The sequence below is a fragment of the Gadus macrocephalus genome, chromosome 10 (assembly GCF_031168955.1).
Source record: "Gadus macrocephalus chromosome 10, ASM3116895v1".
NCBI classification, from domain to species: domain Eukaryota; kingdom Metazoa; phylum Chordata; class Actinopteri; order Gadiformes; family Gadidae; genus Gadus; species Gadus macrocephalus.
Window position 1 is genome coordinate 18,051,379 of NC_082391.1, and position 19,110 is coordinate 18,070,488.

General features: G+C 41.4%; 3 protein-coding genes across 5 annotated transcripts; 2 read left to right on the plus strand and 1 right to left on the minus strand.

The window, feature by feature from the left end:
* The first annotated feature begins 859 nt into the window (after positions 1-859).
* Positions 860-4,628, plus strand: stard14 (START domain containing 14). The gene is made up of 6 exons (XM_060063051.1): positions 860-1,247; positions 1,367-1,514; positions 2,126-2,229; positions 2,464-2,581; positions 2,687-2,739; positions 3,533-4,628. The coding sequence occupies exons 1-6, from the start codon at positions 1,065-1,067 to the stop codon at positions 3,746-3,748; spliced, it is 822 nt and encodes a 273-aa protein (XP_059919034.1). The 5' UTR covers positions 860-1,064; the 3' UTR covers positions 3,749-4,628.
* On the minus strand, positions 4,051-8,045 carry pdzd11 (PDZ domain containing 11). Of its 2 annotated transcripts, none has more exons than XM_060063056.1 (6): positions 7,915-8,045; positions 7,495-7,600; positions 7,162-7,302; positions 6,971-7,069; positions 6,809-6,869; positions 4,051-5,818 (listed from the first exon to the last, which is right to left on the minus strand). In XM_060063056.1, the coding sequence occupies exons 2-6, from the start codon at positions 7,585-7,587 to the stop codon at positions 5,784-5,786; spliced, it is 429 nt and encodes a 142-aa protein (XP_059919039.1). In that variant the 5' UTR covers positions 7,588-7,600; positions 7,915-8,045; the 3' UTR covers positions 4,051-5,783. The 2 variants fall into 2 exon arrangements, with proteins under 2 accessions (XP_059919039.1, XP_059919040.1); XM_060063057.1 differs by having other exon boundaries at positions 7,752-7,920.
* Positions 8,046-8,345: 300 nt separating this feature from the next.
* On the plus strand, positions 8,346-18,910 carry gdpd2 (glycerophosphodiester phosphodiesterase domain containing 2). Of its 2 annotated transcripts, XM_060063049.1 has the most exons (15): positions 8,346-8,505; positions 9,734-9,954; positions 11,432-11,535; positions 11,663-11,756; positions 12,058-12,117; positions 12,391-12,489; positions 12,968-13,061; positions 13,410-13,555; positions 13,873-13,955; positions 14,059-14,215; positions 14,831-15,037; positions 15,140-15,288; positions 16,984-17,131; positions 17,531-17,618; positions 18,281-18,910. In XM_060063049.1, exons 2-15 carry the CDS (start codon positions 9,856-9,858, stop codon positions 18,346-18,348), a joined length of 1,596 nt encoding a protein of 531 aa, XP_059919032.1. In that variant the 5' UTR covers positions 8,346-8,505; positions 9,734-9,855; the 3' UTR covers positions 18,349-18,910. The 2 variants fall into 2 exon arrangements, with proteins under 2 accessions (XP_059919032.1, XP_059919033.1); XM_060063050.1 differs by lacking the exon at positions 9,734-9,954 and having other exon boundaries at positions 8,352-8,505.
* Positions 18,911-19,110: the final 200 nt, after the last annotated feature.

Consider the following 19,110-nt stretch of genomic DNA (forward strand, 5'->3'; position numbering starts at 1 on the left):
AATTTGTACAAGCAAGAAATCCAACATGTTGTTCACAGGGTAATAAGATGTATAAAAGGTTTCTATTAATGTTTCATATGCTTTGCAGTGATAAATATTGCTGTTGACACGTGATACTGAGTCCAAGGCCGATATCTGAAAATTGGGGATCGCAATAGGCCTAGTCAACTTTCATTGTAGCAAACTGTTCACAGTAGAAATAGTTCTTGTCCAATCTTAATACATCTGGGGCTACATTGTATTCATTCTGATCCGTTTAACATTTAACAGTGTGCTATTGGCTTCTGATTAAATTAAACTGATTACTGATTAAATGGATACTATTAGCATCATAGCGTGTGCAAAAGCTATGATTGGTGAGAATCGAGAGTTGCAACGATAAAGCAGAAAGGAGTTGAAGAGAGCAAGCTTTTGAAACTGAACATTTCCCTCCCTCTGTACACTGCTCCCTCCCTACATTTATCAGAGGTGATACGTTCACTTATGTGATGACCGGCAAGATTAGATCACGGAAGAGATTGACTGATTGTCAGAAATGTGCCTGTAGCTGTCTGACATCTAAATTGCCTCTCAGTGGCAGTCGCAGTGAACTAGTTGTAGTCGCACAGCGCATTTCACCAACTATTTGCAGGCTATGGCAATTGTAACAAATTACCCTCAATAACTCTAGTTCTCATAACTCATGCCTACAACACCTGGGATGTGGATTACGTCTGGTATATTATCCGTTACTATATACATTCACCCTCGATTCGTTTCTGTAATGTAAACAAAAGCAACTACATTCCTTTCAGATTCTTTGACCAGCCCAATATTTCTGCCCACCTGCGTAGCACACACCTGTGTGGCCCCGGAAGTGGAGTGACGCACGCTGCGCGGGGCCGCGGCCTGCAGGAGGAATTCATCCGCACAAGAATCTCACTCAACTGGACCGGCCGCCCGCTAGCGTCCTATATAACTACAGGAAAGACGCCTTTTAGCAGGTAAACCAGCACGGAGTTAACTGCTCGCCGAATGGGACTTTATTTTTTTCACCTATTTTAACTTTTTCGCCAGAAGAAGAGATGTCTCGTAAAGAAAGTATTTTACCCGACGAAGCAATTTTTTCTCAATTCAGAAAACATTGTTCATCAACAGATAACTGGAGCAACAAGTATGATAAGAACGGAATGAAAGTTTGGGTCGAAGTCCCCTCTACAACGCAAACACAAGGACAGAAAAATGGTTCTAAAATCCACATGATTAAGGTTGGTAGCGTGATTGAATCCAATTGCATTTCTGCTTGCATTATAATAACATCCATTTGGACGTGTCCAGTAGCCAAATTACCATTTCAAATGTAATGTGTGCGTGACTCTGTCTATAGTGTACGATGACGATACAGGATGTGTCCGCCGCCACCATGTACGACGTCATTCACGATGGCCCCTACCGCAGCACTTGGGACTCAACGATGATTGAGAGCTATGACATCGCCCGTCTCTCCGCCAATGCTGACTTTGGTTATTACGCATGTAAGCACTGACAGCAGTATTTGATGTATCCGTGCCACTTATCACTATACACTTGTTTTGTGTAACTTATACATCAGTTAACTTTTATAGTTAACTGAATGTTACATCTGCCAAAAACAATATTAGTCATGCAAGGGTTGGGTGAAATGACTCTTCTACAGGAAGTACAACTGTGTAACTTTTATTGATTCGGGAAGTTGGTTGCTGGTTCATAATCTCTGTTGGAGAACCTGAGATTTCCAGTATTCACACGTGCTGTTTAGATCCGCCAGTGTATGCTTTGTGTTGCATAGAGATGTGTCATTGTTCAGTAATCAAATGTGCACATCTTTTTGCTTTGTGCCACAGTCAGTCAGGTTATTTTTCATATCCTTGTGCTACAATCTCATTGTTCCCCCAGGACTTTTATATGGAGCATTTAACCCTTTGGGAGCAAGAATGAGTGCTCTTTGTTATGGTATTTACGGTCAAAGCAAAGGTGTTGTTTTCATCTCATAAGGCTACTGTAGAGGGAGAATGTGGCTTTCTGAACTTCTGCTGCCAAATCAGGGAATTAAATGTGGGACAAATGACCCTAATCCTTAGTATTCATTTTCTTCTCTATATTTTAGGGGCCTGTCCATCTCCGCTGAAGAACAGAGATGTGGTCACACTGCGATCATGGCAGGTCACGGACGAGGACTATCTCATCGTCAACTTCTCTGTCAAACACCCAGTACGTCGCTGCTGCTATTTCCCCCACTGCATACTGCTGCGCACAACTATCTGAAACATAAACAGGTCATTCCTAGTTCCATGACCATATGTATTGCCTTTGTGTGTTCTGTACACAGAGGTTTTCACAGAGAGGAGTGCGGCATATAGGACTGTAGCCGTCTGTTCCAACTGTAGCTAACCAGGGGCGGAGAGAAAATGAAACCTGAGTCATTGTTTTTGGGTTTATTTACAGAAATACCCACCTCGCAATGGCCTTGTGCGGGCCATCTCCATACTGACTGGTTACTTGATCAAGCCCACGGGGCCGAATAGCTGCTCCTTCACATACCTTTCACAGGCCGACCCCAAAGGTAAGTCCTTGAACAAAATAGTCATTGATAAAAGAGTTTGAGCTGTTTCAGACTAATCGCAATGTCATTTATTAAAAATATATATATTTATCTTTTATGTTACAGGTTCACTTCCGAAATGGGTCGTCAACAAAGCATCTCAGATCTTGGCTCCTAAGGTATTAAGGATAGTTATTCCCCTTTTTAAACTTGGTGCTCACAACACAGTAAATGCTTAGAAGTAACATTTCCTTAGAAGTTATTTTCCATGTGTTTGAAAGTAATGTCCCTAATGTGTAATTCATTCCTGATAAGTTGGTACAGGAAGGTTTAAGACAATATGCCCAGTGTATAATTTGCAGCTGGTATTTCCAGTATCTTGAAAGACAATGGTAGCTAGCTATACTGATTACTGCTCTTGTTCTTGACAAAGGCAGAACGCTGGCTAGTGCTGTGTTTCACACTGCTAGTAGAACTCGTTTGCCAGGTTTCAAATCTTAAACTACGTCAACCAAGTAGTATCAATGTGCCTGAAACGGAGATGGTGAGGCCCTGCACAATCAATTGAAAAGACAACCTTGACCCGTTTGCTAATGATTAACATAGCTTATCGACACGCAGAACTCGCCGCCTAGCCATGCTTAATTTTGTGTCGAAGACAATTGGACTGCAATGCAGTGGCAGAATACTCATGGATCTAATGTTGCTGACTTTCACCTGGTTAGCTTTTGAATACAGGAATGGGGCTGAATGGAGATGGTTAGACTTGTTTCTAACTGGGGGCCTACGTGATACACAAATTATAGTGACACATTTTTTGAATGGGCGTTTCTAGAGTCAGAGGTTGTGCAAGCCAGTTTCGTCTCGGGCTGAGTGTTTGGTACATAACTTATCGTATAGGAATTAAGGATAGGCCGGTTTTGCCTTGTGTCACATATCTGACGTGTTCCGGTGACTCCTCCCTCTCCCCAGGTAATGAAAAGTGTGCACAAGGCGGGCCAGGACTACCCCAAGTGGAAGGCTGAAAACGTTCCTGATGAGAAGCCCTGGTTGTTCCCAGTGCAGAACAACCTGCCCATGATGGACCCTCTGGAGCTGTCGCTCCAAAGGGCAGACTCCCTGGAGAACGTGGACGAGAGCTCCACGGTGGAAAATGGAGAGAACGGGGAGAACGGGGACAGCAGCTAAACACTCTTTTTAGAGGCCAAGGGGAGACTCAAATTAACACTCTCAAACTTTTTAAGACACTTTGGTGGAGACTTGTGTCCTCCACCTCTCGTTTTTGTTTTAAACCTCGCCCCAAAACACCGTAGCGATGCACTTTTACCAGATTAGCCAGTGGAATGAAGTATTCACGGGCTGTCCAATCAGATGTAGGGAGGAACTTGGAACAACCAGCCTGACAGATCAAACCAAACAAGATTCTCTGGTGTTTGAACCCATTAACCTATCTTAACCTTCTTTTAAGTTGGTGAAAGGGCCAATTTAAAAGAAATAATGCGCATATGAAGGTTAATCCCAGAGGAATGTGCTTTAATTGCAACTGTGCGATGGATGTGGAGTCACTATTTTGGGAAAAAAGGTTAAATTAAGTTTGTAATGTCCTTTAAATAATAATTCCATATATAGCTACCCAAGAAACGTCACTGTTTAACTATGATTGGTAGTTATAAGCATATGCTTAAGCTTCCTATCGATCTCAGTTTGAGGAAAAAACATATTGTGTGTTTGTGTATAGACATTTTTTTATTATTATTTTTACAGCTTTACAGTGCTGTATTTCCAACCTCATGAACGCCAAGTCTGAAGGCTTTGAAGTGAACATTTTATTGACCGTTGATAAGTTGTTACCCATTACTATGCAAGTTAACTAATTGTCTGAATAGACACTGAAGGTACAGTCTAACCTGTATTATTTGGGTGTGTCGGGATAGTTTCTTTTACCTCATCAGTATCTAAACGATCTGAAATCCTGCATTTTGAGTATGACACCTTGTGACTACATGAATTTTTTAATTCTTAAAAAAAAAAAAAAAAGTGTTTAAGCTGTTATGATGGAGCAGAAAAAGTAAGTCCCACAAGCTCTGGAACTTAGCCCTGCCCAGATATGAAACATCCTGTAAAAAAAAATAAACCTAGGTTTACAGGTTTCTGTGGTTCCGTGTGATTTACTATACTGCTCATGGGCCATCCTCAATTGAAACGATCAGCCAGTAGAACAGTGGGTTGAGCTTCTCATATCACAGTGCTTATGTCTCATGGATATCACTGTTAAAATACTAGTGACTTCAGGGAAAAGAATAAACCTTAAAACATTTTAATGTTAAGTTTCTAAGCCCCGAGTTGTATTATTCAGTAGGATTAGGCCTGTTAAATGCTTGTTTATGACAGCCATGTGTCTAAACGTCTATTCGGAATTAAACTAACTGTGTAATAACAAACACCTCAAAGCAAATTGTGAACTGAAATAAAATGTGTAAACATACATGTGGCAAAATATGCCTTTATTTATGATTGATAATCATTTTATACACCAGTTAATGAAGTTATATACCATGACAATATAAATACTATAATCAATTATATTACCCAGTCAAGTATAAATAAGACAAGTGGTTTCGTGATATGTCTGCATATTCATACTTTGTTCTACACACACAAAAAAAAAAGTTTATAGCAAGTACTAATTGTTTAACGGCTTGAGTAAATCCAACTTGTACTTGTCCTGGTTGGTGAAATGATTTGTCAAGAATTAAACAAGACAATTCTTCTTTTAAAGGAAACACTTTCTTAGTAACTAGTTGGGCATCTGCTTCAAGATGAGTAATGTAAAATCGTGTCAACTGGCATTGCCTCAGGTAACCTTTGTAGTGCTTATCAAGCACCTGATATTCTTTGAAACAGAAGACCAAATTTGACTATGAACGTTGATTTTCTTATTCAGAACGATGGCACGAATGAACTGAGCATGAGTGGAAAAGTTTAGTGTGCGAGGGATTTTGATTAATTTAAATAAATGAAACTCTTGTAATCTATTCATCTATTTTCTAAAAACCTGGGAGGTATCCTTCCAAAAGAGACTGATGAATGGTCTCAAAGCAGAGGGTGAATGAAGGCAGCAGTGCAGTGATCAAGATTGATGACATGCTGTTGCGTCGGTCCGCCAAGAGGGGGCTTTAGTTTTTGTTTTGGTCGGTTCATCTTCGTGCTGTTCTGCTGCCACCTAGTGGACAGTCCTCTCCTTCTGTCTCTGATAATCTAATGGCAACAAAATAAAATACATTCACAAAAGCATTAGTGACCTTCAACGAGGGCCAAGAGGCCTTCTTGGTGTCTTAAGACAGTAGTGGGATCAGCTGAGGATGTTTATCTCTTCTTTTATTTTCTTCCTGTTATCTAATACGCCAATGGCATTGCTGCCATTGGCTTATTAAACAACTCATTGTTATTAAATAACTAAATTTTTTATTTGTTTGTCTGATGGTTATGTGGCTACTGGGGCTGTACAACAAAATTACATCATCTATCTTTGGCTGAACAGAATAAATATAGAGCTAAATAATTGAAAAATGTTTAGCATGGAAGCTTGCATTGTTGGTTTGTAACATTCTGCATAAATCAATCAATAAGGTAAAAATATTGATGGGAATCTGAGAATTGTATAAACCAATCAAAGCTGCTCCAGAATCCATTAAACAATGGTGTGATGCAGCGATTCCCCTACATTTTTTACTCACACAAAAATATCACAATTCAGTTTAACCTATATTTTACAGCCTTTGTAAATTACATTGACAACAGAGCTCCAATGGCCAAGCTGAATCAAATGATGTTGGAAACACTGCAGTGCATCTCCAATGAGATCTGCATCAGCTGAAGGCATAACATAAAAACAAATCTCATCATTCACCTATACATAATCCCTGTAGCATCACGGAAGCCCTCATTTAGGGGTCTGCTTATTGTGTGACATAAGCAGTAGTTTTGTTTGTTTTGTTGATGTTTAAACTGCCTTTAGGACCAATCTAATGAGTAAGGCACCAGTCATGCTGTCCTGGCTAGACTACTGTGAAACAAGCTCACCACTAACTTTAGGACAGAAGCACCTATAGCAGTCTGCTTACTATATACTTTTTATGAGTAGCTTTGGACAAAATCTTCCGCTAAACAAATGGGGTTATTGGTTGGATAAAGGCTTTGAAAATGTGGGAGCTGATTCCGATTCCTCAGGGACAGTTTGATACTCACTGTAAGGGAAGAAGCGGACCCTCATCAAGATTTCCCGTGCGCTCTTCAGAATTTCTACAGCCTTTAGAGAGGTTAAAGAAACAAAGGTCAACAGACATCCTACATGTTTAACATACTTTAGTGAGCCTCACACACTATTGAGACTACAGTATTTGTATTCACCCTCGAATGTTCAATGTCTTGAAAGTCCACCTCATTGACAGACAAAACCTGGTCTCCCTCTTGTAGTCCTGCTCTATGAGCATCCGAGTCTGGGACCACCTGTCAAACAAACACATGCATTGAAGAATTGAGGTGTACCACACAAAGACACCAGCACAAAACATGAAGAGACACCAAGGGGCCTCAATCACCTTGGATATGAATATCCCGAGTTGGGAGGCCTTGCCGCCACGAATGTTGAAGCCAAGCTGAGCACCTGGAGGCTTCTTCAGTACAACGGTGCGTGGTAGGAACTGTGTGAGCTCATTGTTGTAGTCCGGGTGCTGGATCCTCTTTAGTAGACACACATAATCTTTTCTTGACAAGTCGTCTATTTCATTAACATGCTGTCTAAGGTCTGACACTTCACAATGTAAGCAGAGCCCAGCAATTTACTAGGATCGCTCTGTCATTTGTATTATGTTGACGAGAGGTCGACATAACCTAATCAACGTTCAATACATTATATATCAGCCAATTCCAACCTCCTGTGGGGGGATCCATGCTGGTGGGCTCTCGTAAGATGGGAGGAACACAACTGGTAGCTGGTAGTCATCATACGGAATCTTCTGGTCCATGTTTTTATGAAACCTTTAGGAAAACGTGCCGCGTCGACAAGATGTTTAGACGTTTCACATTGAACATCAACTAACATCAGCTATTCAAGTGACAGCCCTCATATAATGTATTTCTACTGCAGTAACAAGGCAAAACACCTGCAAGCTATCTAGATGTCCATTACCGTGGCTATCTAGCTGGCTACCTCAGACTGTTACCACATCAACATTGGAGTTATTCGCCCCGTTGTAAACTAGCAATCACAACTACGTGTATAGTGTACTGGCGAATGGCATATTCAACATCAAAGTATTTGCCAATATAATTTATAAATGACATAATATTACCAGATTAGTTGCAGCTCGATAGCAAGTCGAGCTAAATTTCCTCGTTAAGCCACGCCTTGCGCATGCGTATTCCGTGACTATCCAACCACATACAAACCAATCATGAATTTATTTCTACAAAATAAAGTAAATTTGATTTCTGCAGTGACACGTATTAAACGTAATGAATGATTTTTCATTAAAATAAAAGTACAACTTAAAAAAGGGACACCCGACATTATTTTTTTAGTGAAACGGTAAAACAATTTAAACAAATAGTTTGTCTACATTGTGAGGTCAATCTGGTTAGGTTTTTCTATGGTCTAGCCTAAAAAGATGTGGCATGTATTCTGCTAAGCGTAAAAGTCTTTTGTTCATATTATTGCATGACATTAAGGAGCGGCATGAATAAAACGCATTTCCCCATGTCCACACCACTCCCACTTTCGCTCCCTCATCCATTAAGTTTCTGTCCATGCACTTTGCGAACCGTTTCGCAACAAGTGCACACGCGAAAAGATAAAGTGATGGTTCCTTCAGCGCACATTAAAAGTGTTTAAAGTTTATTCAACACTCTAAAACAGGACTATTTTGCACCGAACCAATATTAAGGTAAGTCAACTTTTATTAATATAATGTTTGAGATAGATAGATAGAGAGAGAGAGAGAGAGAGAGAGAGAGAGAGAGAGAGAGAGAGAGAGAGAGAGAGAGAGAGAGAGAGAGAGAGAGAGAGAGAGAGAGAGAGAGAGATCTTTTTATTTTTTGGTCAAAATATTACGTTTTAATTAATATAATGGCATGACATTTACAATTAATGCCTTTTAATCTCTCAGGTTAAGATATTTGGCAAAATCCCAAAATAAATGTAATATAAGGAAATGTTTCATGAGTCAAAGTCCGACGGCTTCATTTGCCACATATGCCAGGTATATTACAGTGAATAGCCTGGAAGACATAATAAAAATAATACACGCATTCCAGTCATTATAAAAAATAGAAACATGTAGGCTATCGTGGTGTAGCTGGTGGTAATAGCTAACGGGAAAGCAGGAATGGACCATTTGAAAAATGTAATACAACACACAAAAGTGGAGAGACGTTTAATTCAGGCAGTTAATGGATATTGTTTGCACATGACCAATGCGTGTGTAAAAGTGTTCATGTGATGATGATTCGATTCGTGTTGCGGGTGGACAAGTATGGCCTGGGGTTGCAACGATGTTTTGTGGCATGCTTGTGCTTGATAAAGTCCACGCAATTCCATAAACAATAGGTTGTGTCGCGGAGTTGTGCACAGCTGCCTTAGAGCTCCGAGGTGTGGTGGTGGTGTTTCTAACGCCTGCCAGATTATAAATCCAGCTATTATAGTGGCGAACATGATAAAAGCAACTGACAAACGGACCACATTTTTTTACAATATTATTACAATTATACTCAAAGGGAGGCTATTTTTAATTGAAAAGTTGACCCAGGCCTATTGTTACCACCGAGGTTTTAGTCGGTTTTTTTGTACCAAGTATAGATTGCAACTAAAGCGATGATAAAATATAAGATGTAACATTAGCCTATTCATTTCCCACGCGCGGACGACCAGCTACAGTGTGGGTACGTGCCTGTCACCGAGTCGTGTCGTGAAGGCTTCTATAGTGTGACATCAGTCCCAGCCAGGCCGGTCTTTTCAAATGCGCCCCCTCTCCCTCCCCTTCACCCCCCTTGTAAGGGCTTAAACATTCTCACGAAGCGTGCTATTAAGAAGAGCCCCAGCAATATTCCCCCCCTAATTTGCTTCAGCATGTATTTCTTGGACTACTTGCATGTTCTCTTTTCACTGCTTCCCAGAAATGGCTTGTTTTCCCTGGATGAAGGAATAATCACCCCCACCCCCACCACCACCACCACCGCCACCTCCTTACAAAGACACCCTGGGAAAGTGCTCCTGGAGGGGGGAGCCATTGGAGGGAATGCTGTCACACAAGAAGGAAGAGAGCGGTTGTGGCCTAGTGTGCCTCAGAGGTTTCTACAGCTGCAACTGCAGGCAGCCGGAGGGCAGGAAGAGAAGGGTGTGTATCAGCAAGGCAGTGATGAGCGTAGGAATATTGGGCCCCATGAAAATATTTAACGTGGGCCCCAGAGATATCAGAGATATGTCTCACGGGAAAAAAAAATTGAAAGAACTTTAAAGTTTTTGTCACTGTAGATCAAATTATGTTCTCTTTGCTTTATTTTAAATTTAAACGGAAATGGCTGTATTTCACAACCTACTGATAAATCGTATATGATTTAAATTCCACTCTTCCTCTTAGGGCCCCCTGAATCTACCTCAACTTTCAACCCCATAGGGCAGATTTTCAGCTTGACCTTTACATTAAAATAATACATGTACAAGCACTTGGACATGTACTTGTATAAGTAAGGGACAATGCCTGCTTATACCATGGTCACTTGCCAAAGAAAATAAATTAAGACCATTCATTGATATTTTCATGCATTTTACAATCCAAATATAACGTTTTTCACAAGCCATAATTGTTTCCCTGGTAACGCCTGAGGGTGTGACTAATACCTGGAACAACCATTACGCTCCCGTAAGGGTTCTTATGCAACGGAAACGTTGTTCACTCCTCCAGTAATTAGGACAGACCTTAGCTACGAATTAGCAACGGGAGGTATTCTAGTCCGCTCAGCTATGAGCCAGAGAGCTAACGTTATGCATTGTACATATTTATAATTCGAAATTCGTCCCAGCCTTTATACCACAGATACTCTAGGGTCTATAGCATATAACCGCGTTGTCTGATTACAGTTTAATTCATTTTTCACAATTTACCAGCTCTCGTATTGGATGCTGAACAGATTATTTGACTGGAACTGCAGGCGTCCGTATATCAGGAGTTAATGCACACCCTTCAGCCAATCAGAATCGAGTATTCCCCCAGACCGTGGGAATAAACAACAGTTTCTGTGCTTGTATGGCGACAACCCTCATTCTCATATAACCGTCACAAAATCCCTGTGATTTGGGATTAACATTCCTGGTGGACTCAATTGAGACGAATTGTCAAATGATTTTCCGCGTGAACAGTTTTATAAAACAGCAAGCCTCGGTGTCGATTGGGCAGATTTTTTTTCTTTCCTGAGAGACGTTGGGTTATCGAGTTTCTTCGAGCAGTTGGTGGGGAATGCAAAGTGTTGTTGTTGTTGTCAACGTTGACACTACAGTCCTTGATAGTTGGGCCTGTCGGAGCCTGTGAGAGGACAAGAAGTTCCACAGCATGAAGTGGTGATGTTTTTAAAGATAATTCACAACTAGCGCTGGTCACAGAGACGTATTGAAATATTTTGGAAGTGATCCAAAGGCATGTGCTAACATCTGCAGCCAACATGCATCTCCACATATACTCAAACACCTGCCCACACCCTCGCATCACTCCCACAGACATGTGCACGCACGCAAGCAAACAGAACAAAGAAAATAGGTAAATAAGCATAGGCCTACTATTGTTTCATAACCACTCAAACCAGTTTTTTCTCTTCTAGCGTGAGGGATGCTGGCTGTCATTGGTTTTCCTGGCCTGCCTGCTCGCTGTTTGTTGGCTGTATGTTTGTATGGTTACATTCAATGACAGAGAGGATGTTAATTGGTAGGTCATTTCTCACTCACTCACTCACTCACTCACTCACATAAATAGTTAGATGTACACACTTGCATTCACCAACAAATTGACCCCTCAGAAGGGCTAACGCTAGCTTGTAATGTTTTGTTATCAGGAAGGGCTTCACAATTCTGAAACAGTGGGTGAACTGGTTCATGGTGGCGATCATTATATTTGCTGTGTTGACCTTCTACTACGCACTGCTGCTGGTAAATCAAACCTAATGAACCTAATGGAGAACATGGAGAGTGTATGTAGCTTGTCTCAGCATTTGTGTGGAAGAAATTATTACTGAAAGCCCTGTATTAATGCAACAGTGATTAAGATTGTTTAAGTGTATTTGTACCCAGTTATATATATAAAGCAGAAATCCACCACTTCCACAGTATCTTCCTACAATAGCTGTACATTTAAGCATACATGTAATTAATCATAGTATTCATTCCTATTGTGGATTTAGGAAACAGGCTCAGGTGGAGGTTTTATAATGTCTTACCTTATTGATTTCAGGTCTTTGCACTGTTCCAAATTGCCTTGAAAGAACCACTTGAATTGCACTGCGTACACCAGGTTTGTAAAACAACGAAACAAGGAGAATTTTCCTAATAGGACATTTATCTGATGCTCATATCGAAAGCAGCTCACTTTTAATTCAGACACATGTTATGACGGAGCAAGTACAGCTTACAGCTCCATGCACCCATTCGGGATCAAATGAAGATGTTTCTGTCTTTTAGTTCAACTAAACCGTCCCACACTATTTATTTTGCTAGTTCTTCACGAACGTTACCTGATGTGTTCATCCCCGTTACCACATTACATGTTTGTATCGGCCTTTCCTAGGTCTTTCTGTTATTGGGTGTACTATTTGTGGCCTTGGCTGTTGCTGCATTTACCCATGGGTGGCCAGGGGAATGGCCTACGGTCGCCGTCTCACTCCAGGTACAGTCCATTCAAGGTTGACAACACGGGCATGACAACACCTAGCCTTATAACAGTGGTGCGGTGTATCATGTCTGTTGTGGGTTCTCTTTTGGCCACGCCCCTGCATCGGTGTATCTGATGTGTGTGTGGTGGGTTCTCTTTTGGCCACGCCCCTGCATCGGTGTATCTGATGCGTGTGTCTGTGTGTGTGTGTGTGGTGGGTTCTCTGTAGGCCACAGGCCCCTGCGTCGGTGTATCTGATGCGTGTGTCTGTGTGTGTGTGTGTGGTGGGCTCTCTGTAGGCCACGCCCCTGCGTCGGTGTATCTGATGCGTGTGTCTGTGTGTGTGTGGTGGGCTCTCTGTAGGCCACGCCCCTGCGTCGGTGTATCTGATGCGTGTATCTGTGTGTGTGTGGTGGGCTCTCTGTAGGCCACGCCCCTGCGTCGGTGTATCTGATGCGTGTGTCTGTGTGTGTGTGTGGTGGGCTCTCTGTAGGCCACAGGCCCCTTCTTGCAGATGGGTGCTGTGGTATCACTGACTCTTCTCAGCTGGTTCGTCATCCAGAGAGTTCACAAAGCTCGCCGAGTCGGTGAGTGGCGTTGATCCTTCATGAGTACTCAGAATGACAAACAAATGCATAACAAATACTAACATTGACAAATACTCACAGTGACAAAAACTCACAGTGACAATTACTCTGTGTGACGAATACTCAAAACGGCAACCACAGCTTATTAGTCCATAGTCAATTTATTAGGTATTAACATTAATGTAAGTCAGCATTTACAATAAGGAGTGGAATTGTAACTTTGTTAGATTGTGGGTTTAACAATTCATGTTTACGTAGATTGCTTGTGGATTTTTGGGGGGTAGAAATGTCCCATTTGCTCTGTTGGCTGATAAGCTGATGTATTTGTCCGACCTGTTTTCCCTTTAGGATCCAAGATCCTTCTGTCGCTGGTGTTTTCTATCATAGTTATAGCTGTGTACCTGAGTCCCCTACTTATCCAGTGTCATACCCCCTGCCTGTCTGACGTCATCCATCCCAAACCTGAGCTCATTGGCCACCGAGGTGCACCCATGGTGGGCTCTCTCTCTCTCTCTCTCTCTCTCTCTCTCTCTCTCTCTCTCTCTCTCTCTCTCTCTCTCTCTCTCTCTCTCTCTCTCTCTCTCTCTCTCTCTCTTATTAGGATGCTAACATAATGTGTTTTACCTGGCTCAGCCTTATAGAGATAAAGAGTCTGCATGTACGGGAACACTACAGTGTAGCTGCCTTTTGTTACATACTTTTTCTCTGGGCCACAGATATTCAGAACTTGACACTGTTTTGCTGAACCAACTCTGGATATATGTGTTAATGTTCTCTCTTTCTGTCTGTCCGTTTGTCTGGTTGTGTTCAGCTGGCCCCTGAGAACACCATGATGTCGTTCGAGAGGAGTGTGGCATGCAACGTGACAGCCTTCGAAACAGACGTGCAGATCAGGTAGTGTGTGTGTGTGTGTGTGTGTGTGTGTGTGTGTGTGTATTGGGGGGTCAACACATGTTGTATAACATTTGCCTGGTTTAACCTTAACTTCCTCCCCCAGTGGAGATGGGGTTCCCTTCCTCATGCACGACCATGACGACTTCTTTCTGCGGACAACAGACGCGAAGCACAAGTTTGCTGGGCGGGACTTCAACAAGAGCGGCAAGCTAACGTTGGAGGAGCTCCAGGACCTGAATGCCGGTGACTGGTTCCTCAAGGTAATAAAGGCTGTCATCACTTTCATTGACATTTGGTTTCCTCATGATAAGTGCCTCTGAATTTGTAATCATATTCAGGGCAGGGGGATAAAACATGAAGTGATCAAGACATTGAGGTGCTTGTAGTTCGTCAATGAGGACTCTTCGAGTGGTGGGGTCATACATTGTGTGTGTGTGTGTGTGTGTGTGTGTGTGTGTGTGTGTGTGTGTGTGTGTGTGTGTGTGTGTGTGTGTGTGTGTGTGTGTGTGTGTGTGTGTGTGTGTGTGTGTGTGTGTGTGTGTGTGTGTGTGATGCAAGTGTGTGGGTGTCTTTATGAAATGGGGATTACTTTTTGGTGCCTGAAAGCCTGTTGGGACCAATTCCAATGTGCATGTTATGGTTCACTGACAGTTTATTAAGGTGTATATATATGAGAATACAATCTTTCTATACCTTTACAAAACAGGTTTAGAAAAGACAATTTTACCTTTCCTACCATTGCCTTAAGTTGTATTTATCATCATTACTGTGTGTTTTCTTTTGAAAACATAGATGACCCTTGCCTACTTCGTTGTACAGAATGACCGAGTTATACACAGCACATTGGTCAATCAAACACTATGACGTGCTTCCAGACAGACCCTTTCTACACGGTGTCCCAGCTGTCACCTGAGGAGAAGGAGATGGCAACCAATCAGACCGTTCCCTCCTTAGTTCAGCTCCTTGACCTGGCTCAGAAAAATAACATTTCCATCCTGTTTGACCTCAAAAACGAGAACGGAACCAACGACACCAACATAGTTGTTGAAACCATCCTGATGTCTGGGATCGACCCCCGTCTGGTCAGTGTCATTGTTAACCCTAGCGGTTTCGTTTTTTTTTTTTTACAGTGCATGTTTTGTTCAATTTAATTCAAGCATTTTATTTTCTGTATTTTTTCATAGATCTTCTGGCTTCCACCAACACAACGAAGCGACGTAAAGAAGAGTGCGCCGGGATTCAAACAGTACTATAACAACATCTCTGATATGAAAAAGGAAGGAGGAACTTCCCTGAATTTGAAGTACAACAGCTTGAGCACATATGAACTCGGGTAAAATAAACCGATAGTACTGTTAAATGTATTAGGGCTAGTGCACCCTGCGTCATAGTGGTGTATTAATAACAACTAGAGATGTCGCCGCATGTACATTTTCTGAATGAAACTTTGTGTGAGTCAACTCATCATGTGCGCAATATTCCATGAGCATGATAACATGCTAATACAAGCGAGGCTAATGAGTCCCTGTGCTGCCTTGAAGCAGACTTGTGATTGATTGAATAATTGAGCTGAGCGTTTTTGTTTGTTGTTGGAAGTTATAGCACCCCCTTTCATCAAAGAAGTTTTTTCTTTTTGGAAAACTGCTTATGCGCGCTTTTTATACGTGTACCAACTATGACAACTCTGAGTTATTCACTTTCGGATTGGTTAGTGTTTCAGTCAAGTCAGCTTTTTTTCCCCCAAAACTTTCAAGGTACAGAAAAACCTTTCCAGGTGAACATTTTGGGTCCTTGATGCTAAAGGCTTCGGCATTTCAAACAAGGCCCGGTTATTTCAGATGGTTTTATAAACCGGGGCAGGGGGCATGGCTGTTTAAGTTTGACTGGGAGTTATAGCAGACTTAATATACAGGGTGTCCGCGCATCCTTAAAAGTCTTACAAAGTCTTAAATTCATGTTTCTAAATTTAATGTCACATGGTGTTCTTAAATACTGTGACTCAAGGACTTAAATTTGTCGTGGAAGGACTAATTATTAATTTATTTTTCTCGTGGGACATTTCAGGCTTCTTTCTTGCTTGCTGCATATATAAACGATTATCTGCGTGCGTGCTAGCTAGTCTGCGACAATGGGTAGGTGCAAATTCAAGGACAGTTGGCTGGAAGACGTCCGTTTCCGAAGTTGGCTCGCGTCTGTCGCCAACCCCCACCATCGCGTGTTTTAGGTCTTAAATTTCATTCAAGGTGTTATTAAAAAAGGTCTTAAAGGCACCCAGTGCAACTTTCGAGGCTTAAAAATAAACATTCAATTTCTAGTCTTTTTTACACGTAGTACGTTTCAATAACTCCATACCATTACATACCGACATTTAAGCAGCAAAGATGAGACGTCGTTGTGTGGTGAGAACTGATACAAAATCGATAACAACAACAATGCCGCCATTTTCTTTATTTTTTGTAACCTACAATAAATAAAGCAGGCTTCCAGTCAATGGAAAAATGGCTTCTCCCCACCGGCGATTGTTGTTGTTTACGATTTTCTATCAGTTCTCACCACACAACAACGTCTCATCTTTGCTCCTTGAATGTCGATATGTAATGGTATGGAGTTATTGAAACTTACTACGTGTAAAAAAGACTAGAAATTGAATGTTTATTTTTCATTGAATGTTTACATAAAGTTGCACTGGGTGCCTTTAAAAAGTCTTAAATTTGACTTGCTGAAACCTGCAGATATAGTCGAGAACCTGATATAGTCGTTTCACAATGAACCCTGTACCGACATCCCACGTGCTAGTGTAGATGCAATGATTAATGAGAGTGGAATGTTTATTATCCATATCGAAAGCATATGCTGTTTCTTAAGTCATCTTTAAACTGATGACAATACATTTTTACTGATACCATGGAATGTAGACTATTGTGTGTGTGTGTGTGTGTGTGTGTGTGTGTGTGTGTGTGTGTGTGTGTGTGTGTGTGTGTGTGTGTGTGTGTGTGTGTGTGTGTGTGTGTGTGTGTGTGTTTCCCAGGGAACTAGCTAAGGAGAACATAACTGTGAACCTATGGGTGGTGAATGAGAGCTGGCTCTTCTCTCTGCTGTGGTGCACGGGGGTCAGTTCCGTCACCACCAACTCCTGCCACCGATTCCAAAAAATGACGCAGCCGGACTGGACCTTGGTGAGCTCTGCCTCCTTTGAAGACGGCTGTCTGCAGCTGTTCATTAAATAGTGGAAGAACATATGATTAAAACATAGAAATACACCTGCGTTCATGCAGAAACGCACTTGCATGCCTGTCTGCCCCAGGAATGCAAAATCACACGACACACACACACACACACACACACACACACACACACACACACACACACACACACACACACACACACACACACACACACATGCACACGGACATATAGACGGATTCACAGGCAAACACGCCCACACACATGTACGCACGCACTGTGCAGAATACTATGAATTATCACTTCTAATACAATTACTAAACTTCTCTGAAAAACTATCTGTAGATCAATCTAAAACAAGTGTAATAAATGTAAATGTTTCCTTATTCTAGAAACCCACACAGTATACAACAATATGGATTACAGTGGACCTGCTGTCGTTGCTGATAATGTCTGGGCTCATTTACAAAAGTTTGCTGGGTGAGAGTTGTATGAGCTGTGTACTATACCATGTACTCCATTGTGTAATCTGATATATGAGGAAGATAAGATATCTGCCTTGCTTACATATCATGGTCGAGTTGTCACATATCCTTAAATAGAGATGGGTCTGGTTAAAGTAATCGAAACCAGATGAGATTGCCAGAAGCCAAATCGAAACTGACAATCAGCGGTAAAAAAAGACTCATATAGGCCTACTATCTGCTCTAGATAAGGGGTCAGGAACTATCTGTGGGCCACAGGCCAAAGCAGGCCTATCAGTGGTGTTATTTTTAATCACCAATTAAGGTCCTTGTTCCAGACAATGACTCCCACTTATCCATTGTTGGTCACACTTCCAATGTGTTGAGGGATTGCACCACATAGCAGGTCACCCCTCCTACTGGCCATTGCGTGGCCAGTAGGAGTTGGGAAAAGTGAGGCTTGGGATTAGTGAGCGCTCAGACTTTCAAATCGTTCACATGAACTGGTTCCATTGATTTAGTACACTGAAAAAAACTTTGCCAAACACTAATATACATGTTGTCTTACACTGTGTGTTTATCTATCCTACAAATACTGGCATTTGAAAAATGTGGCCAAATGTGTTTAGACCGAAACCCATTTTTGTGTTGTGAGTAACACCTGATCTCTGCCAACAGTGCAAAGAAAGAAGAAAAACAGGGTGACTGACTCGAACGGACACGAACTAAATCCCTTCTTGCCCTAGAGTTTACCTCAAAAGTGAAAGAGCAAGCGTCTGTCCCCTCCTTGCCCAGCAGAACGGTATGGTCCTGGATCAAGCAGCATGGCTCTTGGTTCAAATTATACCATCACTGTACATTTAACTTAAATTAATACAGTTTGAAGCAATAAAGGCTGGGCCCATTGCACTCAAGATATTAATTCATTATTGACATGAAACGTCCCCTTTAAATTCACTGTTTTCCTTACGACTGCTGCATGTTTTCTATTTAGAAAAGTAACATTTGTTATCTTCACTATTTTTTCTTCTTAAAGCTACACTGGAATGTTTACGATTTGTTGATCACATAAGTTCATGTGCTGTAACTTTTGGGGTTGTCTGGTTCTCCGTTTTTTGAGGTTTCTACTAAATGTTTTATAAATCTGTAAAATAATTATATTGATATTGTTTAAATCTTCATCACATTTATACAGTTTTACATGACCTTGGTATTTTTGTAAGTGTTTCGTGAAGAGAGGTAAAGAGATGTGAGAATGAATCCACTTTTCTAAATCATCTAAATTCAATATAAATTGAGAACATAGAATGTCCAGTTGTTGATGCCTTTTTTAAACTTTTTCATTATATAGGAGTGCTCACTTTATGACCACAAGGTGGCAGACATTCCCAGTCAGAAAAAATGGGTAGCCTACTTGCTGACGCGACAAGTTTTTTTTTAATGCGACATTCAATTAACGAAGCCAGTCTATTATTTTATTTGATAATAGCTATATACATCTTCATCGA